Source organism: Pseudophryne corroboree, chromosome 1 (assembly GCF_028390025.1).
Source record: "Pseudophryne corroboree isolate aPseCor3 chromosome 1, aPseCor3.hap2, whole genome shotgun sequence".
Lineage (NCBI taxonomy): Eukaryota > Metazoa > Chordata > Amphibia > Anura > Myobatrachidae > Pseudophryne > Pseudophryne corroboree.
This window is the reverse complement of record NC_086444.1, coordinates 852,898,098-852,923,279: the sequence shown is the minus strand read 5'-3', so window position 1 is coordinate 852,923,279 and position 25,182 is coordinate 852,898,098. Positions and strand designations below refer to the sequence as shown.

The 25,182-nt window shown below is 44.4% G+C and overlaps 1 protein-coding gene across 2 annotated transcripts in view; it reads right to left on the bottom strand.

Annotated features, from left to right (window-relative positions):
• Positions 1 to 25,182, bottom strand: part of ANTXR2 (ANTXR cell adhesion molecule 2) — a 341,722-nt gene that overhangs the window by 281,351 nt on the left and 35,189 nt on the right. For both annotated transcript variants that reach the window (XM_063919961.1, XM_063919962.1), the window contains exons 3-4: positions 18,241 to 18,312; positions 170 to 241 (exon numbers count right to left, since the gene is read on the bottom strand). In XM_063919961.1, coding sequence (XP_063776031.1) covers positions 170 to 241; positions 18,241 to 18,312 — 144 coding nt within the window. The remainder of the gene's footprint in view (positions 1 to 169; positions 242 to 18,240; positions 18,313 to 25,182) is intronic.

The window sequence follows — 25,182 nt, the reverse complement described above, 5'->3', positions numbered from 1 at the left end:
TAGTACTGGTAGATTGGACCACTCTCTCAGTCTGGTTATAGGCAAGTAAGGTTAAGGCTAACCAAAATAACAGATCAACAATTTGTGTATTAAACAGACCACACAAAACTTAGTAATGAATGCTGTTCTCAGTCTAAGCATCAAAGTACATAAATAATCAGAACTATACCTGTCTCCTGTCAATTCCATAATTCTAATTGCCTGTGTAGAGAACACGATGAATGACATTCTCATTCTTGGACTGAAAAACAAAATAAAAAAACAAAGAACAATTAATGAAATTACTGTAATTTTTCACTTAGTTTTCACATTTTCATGTTTCAACCAACTTGGTTTAAAGGTTAACTGAATAGCAACAGACAATTACCAAAAGGCAGTGTATATCTAAAATAAAAATACACCCCTTTCTTATTAACCTCACTCCTACAGTGTTAGTAAAATATAGGGGTATATGCAATTCACGGCGAATCGCGGCAATTTTTCGCCGTTTTTTAATTCGACTCAATTCGACAGGTGAATTCCGGCAGGTGGCTGCCGGAATTCACCATATTCAATGAAAAACGGATTCGACAGACCCGCGGGCGAAAATCGGCCGATTTGGCGGATTTTGCCGCGATTTTAAAAAACGGGAAAAACCCGGAAAAAAAAATGGCGTGGGGTCCCCCCTCCAAAGCATAACCAGCCTCGGGCTCTTCGAGCTGGTCCTGGTTCTAAAAATGCGGGGGAAAATTGGGCAGGGATCCCCCGTATTTTTAAAACCAGCACCGGGCTCTGCGCCTGGTGCTGGTGCCAAAAATACGGGGGCCAAAAAGAGTAGGGGTCCCCCGTATTTTTAACACCAGCATCGGGCTCCACTAGCTGGACAGATAATGCCACAGCCGGGGGTCACTTTTATGCCGTGCCCTGCGGCCGTGGCATTAACTACCCAACTAGTCACCCCTGGCCGGGGTACCCTGGGGGAGTGGGGACCCCTACAATCAAGGGGTCCCCCCCAGCCACCCAAGGGCCAGGGGTGAAGCCCGAGGCTGTCCCCCCCCATCCAATGGGCTGCGGATGGGGGGGCTGATAGCCTTTTGTGATAATAAAAAGATATTGTTTTTTCCAGTAGTACTATAAGTCCCAGCAAGCCTCCCCCGCAAGCTGGTACTTGGAGAACCACAAGTACCAGCATGCGGGAGAAAAACGGGCCCGCTGGTACCTGTAGTACTACTGGAAAAAAAATACCCAAATAAAAACAGTACACAGACACCTTGATAGTAAAACTTTATTACACACTACCGACACACACATACTTACCTATGTTGACACGCCGACTGCCACAGTCTCCGACGATCCGAGGGTACCTGTGAAAAAATTATACTCACCTTCCAGCGTCCAGAGGTACATCCACGTCCAGATATAAATCCACGTACTTGTTAAAAAAACAAACCGAACACCCGCTCCATGCCGGACTGAAAGGGGTCCCATGCTTTCACATCAGACCCCTTTCTCCCGAATGCCGGGACATCACGTGACTCCTGTCACTGAAGTCCCTTCAGCCAATCAGGAAGCGCTACTTCCGTGGCGCTCACCTGATTGGCTGTGCGCTGTCTGTGCTGTGACAGCGCATCGCAAAGCCGCTCCATTAGTTTCAATGGTGGGAACTTTGCCGTCAGCGGTGGGGTTACCCGCGGTCAGCCGCTGACCGGCGGGTGACCTCACCGCTAGCCGCTAAGTTCCCACCATTGAATATAATGGACGGGGCTGTGCGATGCGCTGTCTGAGTTCAGACAGCGCACAGCCAATCAGGTGAGCGCAACGAAGTTGCGCTTCCTGATTGGCTTTAGAGACCTTTGTGTGACAGCTGTCACTGACAGGTCTCATTCATGGAAAGGGGTCTCATGTGTCAGCATGGGACCCCTTTCAGTCCGGTGGCCCGTGTGTTCGTTTTCTTTTTTTGCCAAGTACGTGGATGTATCTCTGGACCATGGCTGAGGTGAGTATATTGATCTTTTATTTTCAGGTATCCGTGGATTCTACATGGAGAAGAGGACCGATGTCGGCGTGTGAACATAGGTAAGTATGTGTGTGTCGACGTATGAAATAAAGTTTTACTGTCACGGTGTGTGTGTCCTGTTTTTATTTGGGTATTTTTTTTCCAGTAGTACTACAGGTACCAGCGGGCCCGTTTTTCTCCCGCATGCTGGTACTTGTGGTTCTCCAAGTACCAGCTTGCGGGGGAGGCTTGCTGGGACTTGTAGTACTGCTGGAAAAAACAATATTCTTTTCATTATCACAAAAGGCTATCAGCCCCCCCATCCGCAGCCCATTGGATGGGGGGGGACAGCCTCGGGCTTCACCCCTGGCCCTTGGGTGGCTGGGGGGGGGACCCCTTGATTGAAGGGGTCCCCACTCCCCCAGGGTACCCCGGCCAGGGGTGACTAGTTGGATATTTAATGCCACGGCCGCAGGGCACGGCATAAAAGTGTCCCCCGGCTGTGGCATTATCTGTCCAGCTAGTGGAGCCCGATGCTGGTGTGAAAAATACGGGGGACCCCTGCTCGTTTTGTCCCCCGTATTTTTGGCACCAGCACCAGGCGCAGAGCCCGGTGCTGGTTTTAAAAATACGGGGGATCCCCTGTCAATTTTTTCCCCGCATTTTTAGAACCAGGACCAGCTCGAAGAGCCCGAGGCTGGTTATGCTTTGGAGAGGGGACCCCACGCCATTTTTTTTAAGGATTTTACCGTTCCAGCAATAAAAAAAAATAAAAAAAAAATAATATTTTAAAAAATATATAAATAATATTTGTGCCTCCAAAAAAAAAAAAAAAAAATACCTAATCCCTTCTAATATAAATAGATATGCTATTCCTAAAAAAAAAACACCAAAAAAAACATGTTTAAATTTTTTTTTATTGTTTTCACCCTCCAAAGTGTGGCGGATTGAAAATGACGAATTTGCTGTCTAAAAGCACTGCTGTCGAATTTCCAAACTTGAATTGAATATGCTTTTGTCGAATTGCAGCACTTGTTTCATTGCAGAAAAGTCGAATTTGCAAAAATTCGAATTTCAAAAAGTCGAATTTTGAAAGTCCGTTTTTTGGTCGGAAAGCACTGAATTGCATAGGCGAATTTTTTTTTTGGGCGAAAATGACCCGAAATTCGACAATTTCGGGAATTCGACCGCAATTGCATATACCCCATAGGCTATGGGCCTATGCAATACAATGCCGATGACCACTTAGTTGAGCCATTATTTGTTACTTCACATGCACAAAATCTCCAGAGAACCCAGACGGCGCATGAGCTACTCGGAGTGAACGCACAAAGGAGCTGCTGCAATCGGATCAGATGGTATCAGAAATCAAGTGGCAAAGTGATGAGTTGTTATGGCACTGGGAGCTGGCCTTAAGTGACTGCAAAAATAGTCCTTCTGGTGGTTGTGTTATGGGAGTGTTGTGGGCAACATCATGGCAGTCACAGTGGCTGTGTTCTCAGGTGCACAGCTGCTTCCACAGAGGCCATGTTCAGACGGAGAAACAGCACCTGCCATAGGGCTGGTGTAAGTGTTGATGGTGCACAGATGGCGGCATGTCAACAATCACTGGCAGTGTTAAAGTGCGCAGAGACATGCAAGGTGGGCGTATCAGAGCTTGCCCAGACAGACACATGCTAGAACACCAGGGGGAGGCTGAAACTAGCATTTGCATATTATGGCTTCCATAACTCCGCCCAAAAATGTGCAAGGGCGGAAGCAATGGTGTCCTCCTCTGATTCAAGCCTTATGTATGGTACACAGGTTTTTTGTCTGTTCTACTGAAGCAGTATTGTCTATAGACTTTTATATAGGTCTATGGTCAGTGGTCTGAAAGGACAAAAAAACACAGAAAATAGTCACATATGGTCCTGTTACGGTCCCATGAGCTTTTAATAGATCAGCGAGGAGTAAAGTTGTAATTGCATTAGAACACAAGGAGGCCCATTTGTAGTCCCTAAATGTCATTTATATGACTTGCCTTAAGACACTAAGGGGTCTATTTAATAGCTTTGCGTGTAGATAAAGTACCAGCCAATCGTCTCCTAACTGCCGTATCACAGGCTGGGTTTGAAAAATGTAAGTAAAGCTGGCCATACACCTAAAGATTTATCTTCCAATCTGGCTGGTTGGAATGAAAATCTGGTAATGGATGGGAGCAAATGACAGTTGACCATTTGCTCCCATCCATTACCAGATTTTCGTTCCAACCAGCCAGACTGGAAGATAAATCTTTAGGTGTATGGGCACCTTTATCCTGCTATAATAACTAAGTGTTGCTGACGTTTATAAAATGGCCCTTTGTGCATAAGGGGACCAATAGAATACTTGTGTTGGGATTCTCAGAAAGCTGTGACGCCCATTGATTTTACACCCGCTACTGCAACCAAAATAATCAGTATAGGCACCTGAATGAGCCCATGCTAAGAGCAAGAGATCTGTAAGAAACAGGCACCCCTTCCCTGTATGACTCACATGGAGCTTTACATACATGCCTACAACACTCTCATGTTATTCCATGCAATCGCATGGTCACCACCCATTTCCCACCCAAAAAGTACAGTGTGTGAGGAGCCTGCTGCCACTACTGCCTTAAGGAGGAGCAAGAAAAAATGTACAGGCAAGTGGTGGGGGGTGGGAGGGGTAACACAAACACAGGCTGCTGAGAGATATAAGGGAGAGAGACATAGGGCCTAATTCAGATCTGATTGCTAGGCAGCTATTTTTGCTGTCCTGCGATAAGATAGTCGCCGCCTACAGGGGGAGGGTATTTTCGCTGTGCAAGTGTGCGAACGCATGTGCAGCAGAGCTGCACAAATTAATTTTGTGCATTCTCTGTGCAGCCCAGGACTTACTCAGCCACTGCGATTACATCAGGCTGTTCGGGACCAGATTTGACATCAGACACCCTTCATTCAAACGCTTGGTCCCGCCTGGGTTTTCCGGACACTCCCTGAAAACCGTCAGTTGCCACCCACAAACGGCATCTTCCTGTCAATCTCTTTGCGAACGCCCGTGTAAATGGATCCTTCGCACAATCCCATTGTAGGGCGCAGATCCCAGTTGCAGCCATCTGTCATGCCTGCGCAGTGTGGCTCAGGCGCATGCGTAGTACAGATCTGATCAACCAGATCTGAATGACCCCCATAGGCTGCTGCAGTGATATGGGAACTGGGGGCACAGACCGCTGTAGAAACATCAAGAGGGGGCACAGGCTGCTGCAGAGACCCTGGGAAAGGGGGGGCGCATCACTTTACTGCCTTGCCCCGGGTGACAAAAAATCTAATCTCAGCCCTGTAGAAACGTACCAATATCACTACAATGTATATACATTACGTGGCAACATAATGAATAAAGGCTATTGCATGATCATATGAATGCAGAAGTCTTCATACACCTATCCAATGTGCACCAGTTGTCTCAAAATATGATTCCTGTGCCATGCACTTTTTCCTAAATTTTGGCCTTTTTTCCTCATTCCACGTCTTAGTTTGCCTATGGGGCCTGATTCTGATTTGTACTTTATTGTACAGTGGCAGGGTAGTGGCTGTGTAATACCATGCAACAAAAATTCAAATGCAGCAGGAGGTATCTGTAGGAAATAGACGCCACCTGCTTGCATCTGCAATCTGAGTGCTGCATTGGAAGACTCAGCATTAGATCACCGCCATGATGGTCAAAGCATTGGTCAGTCTACGTTGGAACTGGTCAGTTGGGTCCGGGAAGTCTGCGTCCAACGAAGCAGACTCTGGGCCCGGCATGCCTACAAAATGGGGTTGCTGCCCCCCAAACGCTGCAGCATGTCAGTCGTGTTGTGGCTAAGGGGGGACTGCAAGCGGTATCACAGGACTCCCAAAAATCTAATTTCTACGTAAACCAGTGGGTTGGTGTACAAATCCGAATCAAGCGCATAGTGTACTAGGTACAAAGGATATTTTCATGTCACAAAGGAATTAGTACAATGTGGTAGATTTAGCATATTGATGCTTAGTGCCGTAACAAAGCTCCATAGCACCCTGTACTGGCCCGCCACCCAATTTGCATGATGTCATGACGTTGCGCAGAGAGGGCTGGGTTGCTGGCACTGGGGAAGCGCAGCACAGCTTGGAGTGTTCAGATGATGCTTCAAGTGACTGCACAGACTACAGGGTGCCTGTCTGGAGCAAGCAAAGGACACTCCAGGGGACAATGCCGCAGAGACAGTGGATGTAGGTTGCCATTCCAGGCTCTCTGCTAGACACAAGAATGTGCTGTGGGGCAGCGATGGTGCCACCCACAGAACTCTGTGCAGTGGCACTGCTTGAACAACACTAATTATGGACAATAAATGGCATGGGTCACTTAAAATAGACCAGTACCTGACTTTTGTCTGTTTACCTTAGATTGCGTGCTTTTTACTCAATTTTGCAAATTTTTCCTCCACTTTTTCCTGAATTCTGCGTCTTAGGAATTCATTCAGTAAGAGTTGCAAAATTGCAACTTAGGCAGACGACCATGTTCCGGGTGCGCGGACCTTCACAGTGTGATCGCACACCGGAAGGATGCAGTCACACTATGTTTGAATGTGGCTACCACCGGGGGCATCAATGCGGCATTTTGGGGAAGTGGTCCGGACATCGCAGGCGTGTTCGGACTGTTTTCGGGACGGTTGCGTGACGTCACGCACAGCTGCTGTGAAGCAAAAGATTGCAGCGGAGCGTATGCAGGGGGTTTCCTTAGTTTGCCTGTTCCCATGTGCTCAATGGGCAGTTTCCCAAGGGCTGTAGGAATATAAGGGCTCCCGTTTTTCCAGGGGAACCAGATTTTAAAAAATCAGCCCTGGGGAACTAGAAATATCCAACTTCAAAGCAGTGGTTCCCATCCGAGCCAGATATCTCGGGTTCTGTCTGACTTAATCGTTTTTCTGAGGTTATAGTCCAAAAGCTGGCCCTCTCCCCTTTTGGAGAACACTGGCAGCTTGTCTCTACTATGCCCAGAACCAGAGATATCATCCTTCCAGCAGCTAGTCCCTGCTCCAGCTCCACACGCCTTATATGCAGTTTAATATATTCGTCGGTGGATAGCTCTAGCTTCTGAGCTCTAATACCCAAGCCCCCAGTACCTCATGAAAGATGGGACTCTCTGCTTTTTTGTATCCCATTGAAAGCTAAGAAATCTGTTTAAAGCAACTGGATATTTCTGCAGTCAAGCAAGCTGCCCTCCCACCGGAAAATTATGAATATTAAGCCCACTCCACTATCCACCCTTCCCCTACGTATTAAACACTCCCTACCACCCTGGAAGTCATGTGCCGGGACCCCTTCATTCAGCCCAATGCCTCCTTCTACAGTTTAGTGTTCTCCCTGCCGCCCCATCTCCCACCATCTGTGCAGTAAAGAGGTAATTAGCAGAAATTACTGGTCCAGGTCTAACACACTGAGCGGAAGATAGAACACACCCTACCGCACGCAGGACATCAAAGCTGCCTCTGATGGCACCCCTCCACCCCTACTGCTGGAGGATGGGTAAGGGCCCCAGTGCATTGCTTTGCCCAGGGGCCTACACTGCTGTTAAGGCAGCCCTGGTGCTGGACAGCACCCAGCATGCGATAGGACACAGTAGCAGATTCTGAACCCGAATCAGGTCCTTAGTTCGTTTATAGTGTAACAGATAAATAGTTTAGTGTTTAGGCGCAGCTAAAATGCAAAGACCGTGTCAAGCTAAATGGGGGTTTTGCTGTGAATTGAAGAAAGGTGTATGTCAGAGGTTCGGCGGTCCTCAAGGCACCCCAAAGGTCCAGGTTCTAGATATATCCATGACTCAGCGCAGATGGTTAAATCAAATTGACTGAGGTGCTAATTAAGTCACCTGTGGCCAAGCATGGATAAACTTAAGGCCTGGATTGTTGGGGTGCCTTGAGGACCATGTTTGAGAACATTTTAAGGTGAAACGGTGAAGTGGAAATATACTGTGCAGATAGGAATGATGAATAACTAGTCCTTATTTGTTGACAGAAATATATCAAACACACAGAATAAACTGAAGAAATCACGTACAGAGATTTTTTTAAACGTCTATTCATATGCACATGCAGAAAAAAAAGAAGTTTTTAAGTAAAGTATGAGCATGCTTTCTCCTAAAGCTGAATGCCCTTTAATAATATTTCCAGCAAAAACATTAAAACATTGCTCAGTTCTCCGACATCTTCAATGTTTAATGTGATTTGAGTTGTCTTGTCCATAATTTGTATTCAGATGCACAATATGAAAATGCATGACCAAGCACAATTCAAAGCTTTAGACAGCAAGAGTGACTGGAACACCAACTGCCGAGTATGCTGAACGCTACTGTGTAGACCCAGTTTTCATTCTGATTTTAACAGTCTTAGTCTAACTCGATAACATACAATGTTTCTGGAAGGCTGGTCACCCTTTAAAACTTGCATACAGCCAGGCATCTGGATAAATGAAGCATAGATTAAGCAAGTCTGACTGCATTTGGCATGCTTCAAAAATAGCCATACAAGATAATTATCAGTTATACAATAGTAGAATTTATGAAGACTGATTGCACTTGGCAGCCACTGCAATGAATTCTGCACGGCACAATGACCCATACTTTTCAAAGAACATTATTATTAATTGAGTATAGTGTATATAGGCAGTGTTTTATCTATATATATATATATATACACACACATATATATATATATATATATACATACATACACACACACACAAGTATCACTTTTTGTCGTTTTTGTTGTACACATTGTATGTATAATATGTGTATTGTATAATATGTGGGGTGACATTAATCATATATCTGATTACAGAGTACAACTAAATTATAACTTTATTTCTTGTTTGCTTGCAAGGGGCTCTTCCAATTAAATCTAGTAATGTATAAAACCCTATATTACATTCTGATCTTTTTATCTGCATTTGTTTGCCTATTAGGTGAATGAAGATGAAAAATGAAAAGCAGATTGTGCCCATAGAGATAAGGTTTAATCATCATAAGTACTCAACCAGTAATTAATTAATCAAGCATAATGTGCATCAGAGTTGGAAGTAAACTGGGTGTACATTGCTCAAAAGAAGCATAGATGAAAAAAATATACATATCCGTCCATACACAGAGCTGTACTCATCTCAAGATTTGCGTCTGTAGAATATGCATATGATTTCCTACTAGTCATCATCATTAAGTACTTTTCCTAACTAGATGCAGAAGACATGCCTGCAAAAATAAGAATTTACTTACCGATAATTCTATTTCTCGGAGTCCGTAGTGGATGCTGGGGTTCCTGAAAGGACCATGGGGAATAGCGGCTCCGCAGGAGACAGGGCACAAAAAGTAAAGCTTTAGGATCAGGTGGTGTGCACTGGCTCCTCCCCCTATGACCCTCCTCCAAGCCTCAGTTAGGTACTGTGCCCGGACGAGCGTACACAATAAGGAAGGATTTATGAATCCCGGGTAAGACTCATACCAGCCACACCAATCACACTGTACAACCTGTGATCTGAACCCAGTTAACAGTATGATAACAGCGGAGCCTCTGAAAAGATGGCTCACAACAATAATAACCCGATTTTTGTAACTATGTACAAGTAATGCAGATAATCCGCACTTGGGATGGGCGCCCAGCATCCACTACGGACTCCGAGAAATAGAATTATCGGTAAGTAAATTCTTATTTTCTCTATCGTCCTAGTGGATGCTGGGGTTCCTGAAAGGACCATGGGGATTATACCAAAGCTCCCAAACGGGCGGGAGAGTGCGGATGACTCTGTAGCACCGAATGAGAGAACTCCAGGTCCTCCTTAGCCAGGGTATCAAATTTGTAGGATTTTACAAACGTGTTTGCCCCTGACTAAATAGCCGCTCGGCAAAGTTTTAAAGCCGAGACCCCTCGGGCAGCCGCCCAAGATGAGCCCACCTTCCTTGTGGAATGGGCATTTACATATTTTGGCTGTGGCAGGCCTGCCACAGAATGTGAAAGCTGAATTGTATTACACATCCAACTAGCAAAAGTCTGCTTAAAAGCAAGAGCACCCAGTTTGTTGGGTGCATACAGGATAACAGCAAGTCAGTTTTCCTGACTCCAGCCGTCCTGGAACCTATATTTTCAGGGCCCTGACCACATCTAGCAACTTGGAGTCCTCCAAGTCCCTAGTAGGCGCAAGACACCACAATAAGCTGGTTCAGGTGAAACACTGACACCACCTTAGGGAGAGAACTGGGGACGAGTCCGCAGCTCTGCCCTGTCCGAATGGACAAACAGATATGGGCTTTTTTGAGAAAAAAACCACCAATTTGACACTCGCCTGGTCCAGGCCAGGTCCAAGAGCATGTTCACTTTTCATGTGAGATGCTTCAAATCCACAGATTTGACTGGTTTTAAACCAATGTGTTTTGAGGAATCCCAGAACTACGTTGAGATCCCACAGTGCCACTGGAGGCACAAAAGGGGGTTGTATATGCAATACTCCCTTGACAAACTTCTGGACTCCAATAACTGAAGCCAATTCTTTCTGGAAGAAAAATCGACAGGGCCGAAATTTGAACCTTAATGGACCCCAATTTGAGGCCCATAGACACTCCTGTTTGCAGGAAATGCAGGAATCGACCGAGTTGAAATTTCTTCGTGGGGCCTTCCTGGCCTCACACCACGCAACATATTTTCACCACATGTGGTGATAATGTTGTGCGGTCACCTCCTTTCTGGCTTTGACCAGGGTAGGAATGACCTCTTCCTGAATGCCTTTTCCCTTAGGATCCGGCGTTCCACCGCCATGCCGTCAAACGCAGCTGCGGTAAGTCTTGGAACAGACATGGTACTTGCTGAAACAAGTCCCTTTTTAGCGGCAGAGGCCATAAGTCCTCTGTGAGCATCTCTTGAAGTTCCGGGTACCAAGTCCTTCTTGGCCAATCCGGAGCCATGAGTATAGTTCTTACTCCTCTACGTCTTATAATTCTCAGTACCTTAGGTATGAAAAGCAGAGGATGGAACACATACACCGACTGGTACACCCACGGTGTTACCAGACCGTCCACAGCTATTGCCTGAGGGTCTCTTAACCTGGCGCAATACCTGTCCCGTTTTTTGTTCAGACGGGACGCCATCATGTCCACCTTTGGTAATTCCCAACGGTTTACAATTATGTGGAAAACTTCCCCATGAAGTTCCCACTCTGCCGGGTGGAGGTCGTGCCTACTGAGGAAGTCTGCTTCCCAGTTTCCATTCCCGGAATGAAACACTGCTGACAGTGCTATCACATGATTTTCCACCCAGCGAAAAGTCCTTGCAGTTTTTGCCACTGCCCTCCTGCTTCTTGTGCCGCCCTGTCTATTTACGTGGGCGACTGCCGTGATGTTTTATCCCACTGGATCAATACCGGCTGACCTTGAAGCAGAGGTCTTGCTAAGCTTAGAGCATTATAAATTTACCCTTAGCTATATATATGTGGAGAAAAATCTCCAGACTTGATCACACTCCCTGGAAATTTTTTCCTTGTGTGACTGCTCCCCAGCCTCTCGGGCTGGCCTCCGTGGTCACCAACATCCAAAACTGAATGCCGAATCTGCGGCCCTCTAGAAGATGAGCACTCTGTAACCACCACAGGAGAGACACCCTTGTCCTTGGATATAGGGTTATCCGCTGATGCATCTGAAGATGCGATCCGGACCATTTGTCCAGCAGATCCCACTGAAAAGTTCTTGCATGAAATCTGCCGACTGGAATTGCTTCGAAGGAAGTCACCATTTTTTTTTTTTACCATGGCCCTTGTGCAATGATGCACTGATTTTAGGAGGTTCCTGACTAGCTCGGATAACTCCCTGGCTTTCTCTTCCGGGAGAAACACCTTTTTCTGGACTGTGTCCAGAATCATCCCTAAGCACAGGAGACTTGTTGTCGGGATCAGCTGCGATTTTGGAATATTTAGAATCCACCCCTGCTGTTGTAACAGTATCCGAGATAGTGCTACTCCGACCTCCAACTGTTCCCTGGACTTTGCCCTTATCAGGAGATCGTCCAAGTAAGGGATAATTAAGACGCCTTTTCTTCGAAGTAGAACCATCATTTCGGCCATTACCTTGGTAAAGACCCGGGGTGCCGTAAGCAATCCAAACGGCAGCGTCTGAAACTGATAGTGACAGTTCTGTACCACGAACCTGAGGTACCCTTAGTGATAAGGGCAAATTTGGGACATGGATCCCGGTTCGTTATCACTGCTCTGAGTGACTCCATCTTGATTTGAACCTTTGTAAGTGTTCAAATTTTTTTAGATTTAGAATAAGTCTCACCTAGCCTTCTGGCTTCAGTACCACAATATAGTGTGGAATAATACCCCTTTTCTTGTTGTAGGAGGGGTAATTTAATTATCACCTGCTGGGAATACAGCTCGTGAATTTTTTTCCATACTGCCTCCTTGTCGGAGGGAGACCTTGGTAAAGCAGACTTCAGGAGCCTGCGCAGGGGAAACGTCTCGACATTCCAAACTGTACCCCTGGGATACTACTTGTAGGATCCAGGGGTCCTGTACGGTCTCAGCGTCATGCTGAGAGCTTGTCAGAAGCGGTGGAACGCTTCTGTTCCTGGGAATGGGCTGCCTGCTGCAGTCTTCTTCCCTTTCCTCTATCCCTGGGCAGATATGACTCTTATAGGGACGAAAGGACTGAAGCTGAAAAGACGGTGTCTTTTTCTGCAGAGATGTGACTTAGGGTAAAAACGGTGGATTTTCCAGCAGTTGCCGTGGCCACCAGGTCCGATGGACCGACCCCAAATAACTCCTTTTCCTTTATACGGCAATACACCTTTGTGCCGTTTGGAATCTGCATCACCTGACCACTGTCGTGTCCATAAACATCTTCTGGCAGATATGGACATCGCACTTACTCTTGATGCCAGAGTGCAAATATCCCTCTGTGCATCTCGCATATATAGAAATACATCCTTTAAATGCTCTATAGTCAATAAAATACTGTCCCTGTCAAGGGTATCAATATTTTTAGTCAGGGAATCCGACCAAGCCACCCCAGCTCTGCACATCCAGGCTGAGGCGATCGCTGGTCGCAGTATAACACCAGTATGTGTGTATATACTTTTTATGATATTTTTCCAGCCTCCTGTCAGCTGGCTCCTTGAGGACGGCCCTATCTATAGACGGTACCGCCACTTGTTCTGATAAGCGTGTGAGCGCCTTATCCACCCTAAGGGGTGTTTCCCAACGCGCCCTAACTTCTGGCGGGAAAGGGTATACCGCCCATATTTTCTATCGGGGGGAACCCACGCATCATCACACACTTCATTTAATTTATCTGATTCAGGAAAAACTACGGTAGTTTTTTCACATCCCACATAATACCCTCTTTTGTGGTACTTGTAGTATCAGAAATATGTAACACCTCCTTCATTGCCCTTAACGTGTGGCCCTAATAAGGAATACGTTTGTTTATTCACCGTCGACACTGGATTCAGTGTCCCTGTCTGTGTCTGTGTCGACCGACTAAAGTAAACGGGCGTTTTAAAACCCCTGACGGTGTTTTTGAGACGTCTGGACCGGTACTAATTGTTTGTCGGCCGTCTCATGTCGTCAACCGACCTTGGCGCGTGTTGACATTATCACGTAATTCCCTAAATAAGCCATCCATTCCGGTGTCGACTCCCTAGAGAGTGACATCACCATTACAGGCAATTGCTCCGCCTCCTCACCAACATCGTCCTCATACATGTCGACACACACGTACCGACACACAGCACACACACAGGGAATGCTCTGATAGAGGACAGGACCTACTAGCCCTTTGGAGAGACAGAGGGAGAGTTTGCCAGCACACACCAAAAACGCTATAATTATATAGGGACAACCTTATATAAGTGTTTTCCCTTATAGCATCTTTTTTATATATTTCTAACGCCAATTAGTGCCCCCCCTCTCTGTTTTAACCCTGTTTCTGTAGTGCAGTGCAGGGGAGAGCCTGGGAGCCTTCCCTCCAGCCTTTCTGTGAGGGAAAATGGCGCTGTGTGCTGAGGAGATAGGCCCCGCCCCTTTTTCGGCGGCCTCGTCTCCCGCTCTTAACGGATTCTGGCAGGGGTTAAATATCTCCATATAGCCCCCGGAGGCTATATGTGAGGTATTTTTAGCCAAAAAAGGTTTTCATTTGCCTCCCAGGGCGCCCCCCTCCCAGCGCCCTGCACCCTCAGTGACTGCCGTGTGAAGTGTGCTGAGAGGAAAATGGCGCACAGCTGCAGTGCTGTGCGCTACCTTAAGAAGACTGAGGAGTCTTCTGCCGCCGATTCTGGACCTCTTCTCGTTTCAGCATCTGCAAGGGGGCCGGCGGCGAGGCTCCGGTGACCATCCAGGCTGTACCTGTGATCGTCCCTCTGGAGCTAATGTCCAGTAGCCAAGAAGCCAATCCATCCTGCACGCAGGTGAGTTCACTTCTTCTCCCCTAAGTCCCTCGTTGCAGTGATCCTGTTGCCAGCAGGACTCACTGTAAAATAAAAAACCTAAGCTAAACTTTTCTAAGCAGCTCTTTAGGAGAGCCACCTAGATTGCACCCTTCTCGGCCGGGCACAAAAATCTAACTGAGGCTTGGAGGAGGGTCATAGGGGGAGGAGCCAGTGCACACCACCTGATCCTAAAGCTTTACTTTTTGTGCCCTGTCTCCTGCGGAGCCGCTATTCCCCATGGTCCTTTCAGGAACCCCAGCATCCACTAGGACGATAGAGAAAGGGCATATTCTTGCTTATGTCCAAATCTGCATAAGCTACTTTGTGTCAACATGCCCTTCATGAACTCTGCCTGCAAGAGAGATCCCCAAAACCCAATTTAACCTCTTGTTGTTAACGTATACCCCTTTTCCACCTAAATACCGTGTCCGATCCGTCATGTTTAACACGGCTACAACCCGTGTCGGCCACCCCGTTTCCACTACACTTCGACACAGGTTATTCCGGTGTCTGATCTGTTTCCACCTAACCCGGGTAAGCTCTGTAAAAGCCTATTGCTGTCATTACAAATGGACTTTTTACTGTCTCATCAAGATGATGTCATCAAAAGGACCAAAAGGGAGGGGTGGGGCCTGCTCACAGCATTGCAGCAATGGACGCCGGTGCAGTGCCGATGCCTGCATGTGCCCAGCGTAGTGTTGTAGCTGCTGCAATAGATGTGCATCCGCGTTTGTTTGCTGCTGCGGTGCCTGCATGTGCCCAGCGTGTCTCCCAGGGATGACATCATCTTCCAGTGCCCCAGAAGCACCAATCAGCGTCTCAGAGCGTTACTCGGGTCTGAAAACACGTGTAATGACCGTTTCCACTGCACCGTTATCCGTGTCATTACGTGTTCTACCCAGGTAAATAGCCGGGTAGGATACCCGGGTCACTCAACCCGTGTTGACCCGTTTCCACCTACTAAAAACCTGTGTCGATGCGCGCCCCCATGCAAAAACACGGGTAAAAACAGCTAGTGGAAAAGGGGTATTAGATACAATAACTCTGAGTACAGGAGGAGAGGACTTGAGGAGAGGAATTGGGTTACCACCACACTGTTCCATGTCACTGACTGAGGTGAGGGGAAGTTTGGAGGCTTATCAGAAGAACCTTCCTGGTTGTCAGGTATGTGCATTCAGTGACATGGAACATGCACAGTATGGTAGTTTACTCTTCCTTTTCCTCAAGTCCTCTCCTCCTACACTTGGGGTCTCATTGTGTCAATCGCGTAAAAATCTCTGTCTCTTCGGACTAAAGAAACTGAGGAGTTGCTGCCGAATGACTTCTTCCTGGTAAGGAGAAAAGATGTGTATGTGGGGAAGGGGGTTGGGTAATGAATGCTGAAAGGGAGAGTGAATATGTTAATGGATGCTGGGAGAGTGAAATGATTGATGAATGGGTTAATCAGCACTGGATAGGGGAGGATGTTCTTAGGTGCTGAGCTGGGGTGTTAATGGGTGAATAGGTTGGTGGGGGGGTGGTCTTCTGTTTGGCGCCGGAATCCCGACCACCGGCATACTGACATCTTTTCTCCCTCTTGGGGGTCCACGACCTCCCTGGAGGGAGAATCGCGTGCCACCGTGCTCGCAGCGTGGCGAGTACAGCATGGCGAGAGCAGCGAGCCCACAAGGGGCTCGTTTGCGCTCGCCTAGCTGTCGGTATGCCGGCGGTCTGGATTTCGGCGCCGGTATGCTGGTCGCCGGCATACCTTACTACACCCGTTGATGGGTACCGTGTGGGAAGAGCTTTAAAGGGGTTGATAGAGTGGATAAAAGTGTTAACTGTTGCTGGAAGGGTGAAATGATAATGGAAAAGAGAGGAATAGGTTTTGCAGTTTCCAAAACTCCACAATTAAAGTCCAATTATAAATAATAATTTTGGAGTGTTTGTTTTCTGCCAGCCCTGGTTGGTCTCATTCTCTTATGCCTAACCCTTACTCTGCACCTGCTACGTTCATCTGAGTTTTACCCCTTTCACACGGCCAATGCTGGATCCCACCCAGGAATTGGAAACGGGTCCTTCCCGGGTAGGATCCGGCATTGGCCGCTGCTTCTGGCTTCCCTGACCCAGCAATATGGTGGGCGGGTTGCCGTAGCAGCGGGGGGCGGAGCCGGCGGCAGAGGTGGAGGCGGTGCTGGGAGATGAGATCATCTCCGCACCGCCTCTCCCTGCTGTAGTAAACGGGTCCCAGGACGCATCGACCCGGGAGTCAGTTTACGCAGCCACTGACCCGGTAATCAACCCGGGTATAACACTGCTTTATTCCCGGGTTGAATTGCCGGGTCAGGCAACCCGTGATTTCAGCTATGCCCCTTTCACACCACACACTGACCCATATTGCCGGGTCGATACCGGGTTATTTGTGCGGTGTGAAAGGGGTATATAAGAAAGATAACTAGTAACTAGTAAATTACAGGAACACAGAGAGATGCACACTCATTACAAACACACTATGTTGATTATATAGCAGCATAGGAACGTTGTTCTAACTCCGCATAGGGTCACATAAGGATTTGTTGACTAATGTTTTATTGAGGAAGGAAGAAGCTAGGCAGGAAGTGTTCTCTGACTTGTAATTTGATTAATGAGCTTTATGACATTACAATAATATTTCTTTATTTGTTTCAGGCTGAAAAAGGAAAATATAAAGATGAGTTGAAAGGATCAATTGTTAGATATTTGCTGATACAGCTGAATAAATGAAACAACCACAATAGATACTTTACATCTTCCAGATGTAAACGATATATAACTTAGGTCAACACAACCACAACTAGATATGTTTATTTGAAGCATAACAGCTAACAGAATCAAATTAAACTACTTGTTGCTTATAAACATCCACGCATGTACATGGAATCTTGTGGTGATAAGGTATTTGAGATAAATTACATTTCTCTTTATTTTTCATTCTCTGAGAAACTCTTATCAGTGAAGGATAAAGTGTTGGCGAACTATTACATTTAATTTTAATTTCAATGCATCTTTAAACTTTAGAAGCTGAACAGAAAGTTTGCCAAACAATTTTCAGAGACAACGCAAGGCCAAACATCGAACTAAACTGCATTATATCTTACACTTATATTGGGATACATAATGGTACAACATTAAGGGGCTGGTTCTGGAAGCAAACAAAAACAAGTAACTTCGTACTTCAGCAAAGCCATGTTGCACTGCAGGTGGGGCAGATGTAAAATGTGCAGAGAGAATTAGATGTGAGAGGGGCATGTCCAAACTCAGATCTACTGTAGATTGCTGTGGAAAAAAAAACTGTCCAGTTTGTGGGCTACATGCAAAAGCCACCAGTATTTTCCTTGAATGCAAAAACAATAAATGTATTTGAACACCTTTTCTTTTCTCCCAACTCAGCCCCTAAGGGGGAATCCAGTTATCCATGGGGTTAACCCTGCAGCTAATTGATCGCAATGCCCATTTCAATTAGCTGTGGGAAGGTCTGCAAAAAAAAAACAACTGCATTGACTGCACCCCTCTGCATTTTACACAGAATAAGTTGGTTTCTGTGCATTTCTAGGTGTTTTTGCACATGCAGAAAAGGCTGATTAATTCAATAGCTATTTCACACATGGAGCTGCGGCTACTTGAATCCGACCTTAAATGTTCTACTTAAAAAATGCACAAAAAGTTTTTCATACCTGTATTTCCCATTATATAGTGACAATTATGATTCTAATGATACATATTAAACAAATGGTAGTACCAACTGACAAAAATAGCAAAATTACTTTACCTTGCAAACCTTTCTGTGAGCGTCTCCACAAATTTATAGATCTCTGGCCAGTTATTAGCCACACTCCCAGACCTTAAATAAATAAAGAATATATGCACAATTAGTCACAAATGAAAGTTATGTTTTCATTCTGTTCTATTTAGACATATATGTATACTGTAAAAACATATTATAGATCATACATTTTTAGATAGTATACTTTAAATTAACTGTCAGTGTATTGAAATAAATATATTTGTTTTAGCACAAGTGTGAGAATAAAAAATGACTTATATATGTGCCACTCTGCCCATATCTTATTTTATTCACTACTGTTTTTGCCATATAGAGAAACCATCTAGAAGAGTTGGGGATTTATGCTTTAATTGGCAATTCACAGTGATTGTATAGTAACATAATGAAATGTGGTCCAATATAAGAGGTATATTTACTAAGGTGTGAGTTTTTTAGAAGTGGACATGTTGCCCATTGCAACCAATCACATTCCACTTAACATGTATCTAGTTGCTTCTAGAAGAGAATAGCTAGAATCTGATTGGTTGCTATTGGCAACATCTCCACTTCTAAAAAAATCACACCTTAGTAAATATACTCCTAAGACTCGGAAAGGATATACTAACCAGTACATTTTCAAAACTCTTAATTTTAGCCGATTTTGCCTGCCAGACTTAAAAGGGCAGTAATACTTAATGCAAAACAAGTCTGATTTTGCATTTACTATTATTGCCCTTATAAATAAGGCGGGCAAAATCTGCGAAATTTGTGAGTTTTGAAAATCCATTGCTTAGTAAATATACCCCTTGGTCACTTCTGCAAGGAAATGTTGGTGAGAGTAGACTGATGTTCTTCTACATTTACACATCTTCTGGACTCCGCCTGTGCAGCTATAGGTGTAAAGGTCTTTGCGAGAGAGAAGTACAGCTGACATTAGCTGAAGAAATAAGCAGATTTTTTTCTTTGGATCCATCTAATGATAATCAGTATGAGTTGGCTCTTAACTATTGTGAGACCTATTATTCAGTTGATTTACAATGTTAGTACAAGTAACATCTGAGCAATGACGGAAGGTAAGGGAACAATCTGAAATTTTTATTTTTCTAGAATGTATGTATATTAATGTTAGTATTATTATTAACATCATAATTTTAATTATTGCATCATGAATGTAAAACATGGCTATCTTGTCTGCTCCAATTTGCTTAACAGGCACAACAGAAACACGTTAGGTGACATATCACAAAAAATAGTGTGAACATTTTCCAGTCATATTTGGAAAATAATAGTTTAGGGTGTGATATGCATACTCTCCACCTGTACCTTTTTGGCAGGTACAATTCCTTTTTTTATGGTCTGTACCGATTTTTGGCTCTCCAAACTTCCATTAAAAGTATAGGAAGAGGGGCGTGGCCATGCCACTTTTACCCATAGCCACGCCCCCTTTTCTAATTTGTACCGATTTTTATGTGTAAAATGTTGGAGGGTATGGATATGCGGAAGTGCAGTATGTTCTGTACTATCTCTTGCAGCAATTATTGTGATGTTGGATTGTTTTAAGTTGCAACACTAAAGAATGCTATTAGCATTCTGTGACAGTGTAATGGAACAAAACAAGTACATTCACTCTGGGTCTGTGTGGGCTGCAGAGGTAAGCTACTTCCTAAAAAGTGGTGCGCCACATTGGTGGCTTATATGTTTCTATATGTGGGTTAAAAAGCACGCTTCACATAATGAACATCTCACATGATACACAGAGAGTCACAGGCCAATATTTCTGGCCAGCAGATTCAAGACACTGTGGAGTTTGATGAATGCTGGCCAGAGACACGTACTTAGTCACATCTGTATATAGCTGTTACTATTAAAACCACAACAGCAGAACAGAATGGAAGCAGAATAGTGACTGTGTATCCAGGGAAATGGTTACTGTTAGCAGTTAGAAAATTGATTCAGTTAGAAATATATTCCTGTCTCCAGACAAATGAAAGGCCATAAGACACAGCAATAACAATAAGAGTGAATGACCAGGAAACATACTTAGGTCTAGATTACACCTTTTATGCTTTTCTTCTTATACACTGCTCACACATTAATAATCACATGAAAACATCTTAGAAACAGGTCAAACAACAGTCCGTGGAGCTGTATTCTAAAAGTCAGTAGTACCTATTTTTAATACTGTAATGCTCAGGACTCATGAATCAGAGTTTAGAGCAAAGCAAAGCAAAAAACAGAAATGGAAAAACTTTATATATCTTGGCAAAACCATCTTGCACTGCAGGTGGGGCAGATGTAATTAGATTTGGGATGTGAATTGAACTCTGCATTGCAAGTAAAGATGAAGCTGCCCAGGATTTCTAGGTGTACATGCACACATGTGGAAACACTTCTCCCCTGCATCTAATTGAGTTTACATTGTGGTCAAATTGAGAATAATGTAAGTTTTCATCACTGTAGACACACGTCAGTCACACAGAAAAGAAGCAGAACGCATTTAAGAAATTGCAATGCAGCTCCACACATGTTGCATGACATAAAGAGGCAAGTATATGTATTGTCTTATTTGGTGTCGTGAGTTTCTTTTTCCATGCTTTTAGCAGTAGGGCTGTATGTTAAATGCAGTACACTAACTCCATTGGGTAGATACTAGGACAGCTGATACAGAAAGTATGGCTTTATTCTAAAAATAGGTAACAATAATGGTACCTATAAACAGAATGCAATCTACCACACCACTGTGGTCTCCAGCTACATGTATTATATTTTCCTATTAAAGTATCGGTAGGATGTAATGGGGTGCGATTTTTTTCTTGCGGGACAAACCTGCACCTTCTCACACATTAGAAGGTGCAAATTTGTCCTCAAACTCGCTCAATGTAATAGCCTGCAAGTTTTTAAGTTCGAGGCTATTACACTGAACGAAGAGGACATATATATATATATATATATATATATATATACACACACAGAGGAAAAACCACAGCACTCACCACACCAGAAGCGGGGCACAGCTATGCACTTACCACTCACAGGGTGGGGTGCATGTAACACTGCACTCTCCACCACAGAAGCGGGGTACACAGCTGTACTTACCACTCACAGGGCGGGGTGCATGTAGCCCATGACCACATCGCTCTAATAAATACAAACAGAGAACCCAGCACTCACCAAAGTAAACTCGCTTATCCTCAATAATTCAATAAATAAATGATGGGGGTTTAGTTGGTGGATTGGCCAATGCACGGAAGCCTGCATACCGATTTTCAAGGTACCCCACCTTCATGCAGGTCCTACACTATCACAGAGTCTTAAAACCTGACTACTTCACTGCTGCATCATCTGCCTGCTAGATGTAATGTGTACCTGCCACAGACTTTATGGCTTTTAAAGGCACACTAGTCACCTATTGCACTGGCTCAAAGATGATTGCTAAAGAACAGCTGAGACAGGTTCAGGATAATAAAGTCCACACAGGGGTGCATGAGAAAGCTAGTGGCCACGGTTAATAAGAGCTAACCATAGATTAACCCCTTCATATACACACAGAGGAAAAACCACAGCACTCACCACACCAGAAGCGGGGCACAGCTATGCACTTACCACTCACAGGGTGGGGTGCATGTAACACTGCACTCTCCACCACAGAAGCGGGGTACACAGCTGTACTTACCACTCACAGGGCGGGGTGCATGTAGCCCATGACCACATCGCACTAATAAATACAAACAGAGAACCCAGCACTCACCAAAGTAAACTCACTTATCCTCAATAATTCAATAAATAAATGATGGGGGTTTAGTTGGTGGATTGGCCAATGCACGGAAGCCTGCATACCGATTTTCAAGGTACCCCACCTTCATGCAGGTCCTACACTATCACAGAGTCTTAAAACTTTATGGCTTTTAAAGGCACACTAGTCATGCACCCCTGTGTGGACTTTATTATCCTGAACCTGTCTCAGCTGTTCTTTAGCAATCATCTTTGAGCCAGTGCAATAGGTGACTAGTGTGCCTTTAAAAGCCATAAAGTCTGTGGCAGGTACACATTACATCTAGCAGGCAGATGATGCAGCAGTGAAGTAGTCAGGTTTTAAGACTCTGTGATAGTGTAGGACCTGCATGAAGGTGGGGTACCTTGAAAATCGGTATGCAGGCTTCCGTGCATTGGCCAATCCACCAACTAAACCCCCATCATTTATTTATTGAATTATTGAGGATAAGTGAGTTTACTTTGGTGAGTGCTGGGTTCTCTGTTTATATATATATATATATATATATATATGTTCAATAGGGATAAAGTCTCTGCGCCTTCAGTGCTTTGGTGTGGAAACTTCCATCTGTGTATAACAAATAATATATGCGTACCAGAAATATGATCAAGTTGTGCCTGTGGTAGTGTCTTTAATTGGTCGTCTTCCCTTATCCTCTTACTCCATGTATGAACACCCTCAGTGAGGTGTTAAAACACAATTTTCATAGGCAGAGAGGGAAGATTTGTGTCAGCAAAATGCTCTTAATATTATAAAGTGACTTGTGACTTATTTGTGCCAATATATAAAATATTTTTTATATAAAGTGCTCTGTGCCTATAGTGTTTCAATAAACCACTATATTATATGTGATTTCTAATATACTCAGAATCACACCCGAGTGGCTTAGAATAAATACAGGCCATGTGGTTAGTCCAAAATGGAGGACAGACCATGCGGCTTCCTTTGCCACAAAGAAATCACACATCATACAAGCACCAGAAGTTATTTTAGGCCTGAGTTAAAAATAAAAACTATATCAAGGCTATGCAGCAACTTTTAAATGTACTTTTAAACCTACTTAACAGTAGACCATTTTGTGTAACCCTCATGGATGTGGAAGGGGGAGGAGCAGCGGCCATTTTGGGACGGTCATTTTTCTAAATGGCTGATTTTCAGTCTGCTCAGAATACTCAGCTTTCCTTGGTCACATGAAACACGATTTATGAGTTACCAATGCATTTATTTAACCCATGCCATAGTCAATTACAAATAGTTACAATGGGGCCTAGTGAAAGTTAATAGTGAGATGAATACTTGATGTAAGCATTACACACAGATATAAACAAAGTTGTTGTTTTTTCTTTTACCTCTAGGATTCAGTTAACTCTGCTTGCTATAAAATAGCCATTGAAATGCAAATTAACCTGTGTAACTGCTTTTTCTTAGCAGTGAAAAACCACTTTTACAGGCAGCCAAAAGCACATAGCATTGATATGCAAATTAAAAGCACTGAATGGGTAAATAAGTCTCATAGGAGACCAGTGGATGGTACATATATATAATATTATAATTATGTGTGTGTTTATATCAATGTATGTTCTGCAAGATGGCTATTCAATCTGAATCATATCATTTAAATTATTGATCATTGCTAGATTAATTTAGACCTGTGTGAAACCGGAGATATTTGTTGCTATATAGTTAAAACTAAAATAAATATTTAAGGAAGTAAGCGTAAAGCACAAACACAGTCTGGCCTAGTTGTAAAGGTTTATACAGAAAGAAACTGTGTTGTGTTTAGTGGGCAATAGTAGTTTTATTGCTCACGTTTATAGAGTTGTATGATTTGTGCTATTGCGGACGTACGGTTTTGTACACGTGTCTCAGACAAAGTACGGAACTGCACACGCGGCGTAAGAGACACGCACGGTCGCGTGTTTATGCAAATTGCGTAAGAGTACGGGCGCTAAGTACAAATTACACAATAGTTCGTTTAGTTTAAAGGTGGGACAGTAGCCAAGCTACAATAGCACAAAACTACCCGGTTTCTAAAAAAATTTAGTATAAAAACAAAATTTAGTATAAATAATTTTTATTTAAATTGCCTCTGGGGGTAAAGCTGCCAACTTGAATGAGTCAAAATTTTCTGTACAGAAAAACAAAGTATATTTGAGTGAGAGAATGTAAGAGTGAACGTATTGAACTCCGGAAGTCGGGTCCCGTGGTACACCGAGTAAGTAGAGGCTTGGTGGCGTGAAGTGGCTGACTCACGTTAATATAGATTGAAATACGCAAATTGTGAGGTGATTTGTAGAGGAGCGTGATAGTGCATTGTATTGCGAAGTATTGAAGTAAAAAGGTTTTTTTGGTATTACGCTCTGGACTGAGGGTCCCAGTTTGTACAACGACCAGTGGTCGTACGGCAGATAAGTAACAAGTACCTATATGCTGTGCGATTTGACCGCGCATTTGTGGGTACTATATATAGTGCAGCTGGATACCCCTTTACGAGCTTTTGCGTAAAAACGCGGTACCATTAGTGCTGTATAGAGAATACGCAAGTGTGATTTGTGTATAAGGTTATAGGGAGTTTTCGCTGGTCTCTCTCAGGAAAATCTCCAGTGGTGTATATTTACTGGAATAGGTAAGTCACTCCTAAACACTTCCAGTAAATAGAAACCAATAGGGCCTCACTGGGTACGCGGTGGTCACTATTGGAGTGAGTCGTAGTACTCAGCGGAGAAGGAGTGGGTGAAAGCACTCTGAGAACTTTCACCGTCTATCTGCGGTGTGCATTGGGGATTGCGTTTATTGGCAAAAAGTCCGCGATGGGATCCAATTGCACAAGCAGTGGGCGTTCAGCAGCCAGGGTTCAGGCTGAAGAAGTGGGACCGAAAAGGTCAGATTTGCAACCGAGAGGGTCAGCAAGGTTTATTATGTGTGAAAAGTAGGGTTCACACATGGAGGCTTTTTGCAATGAATGGGTATGTATGACTAACAAATATAGGGAACCATTCCCTAGGGTGGGCAGCTTTGAACCAGAGGTATTACAGAACTTAAGGATAAGGATATGTCTGAGAAACAAAGGATTAGACATACAGATTGTTTAAATTTATGGCAACAGGAGGGGGATACACAAAGAGAATTAGCTCGCGCAGCAGGTTCCAAACCTAGCGGGAAAATAATGGTGACCG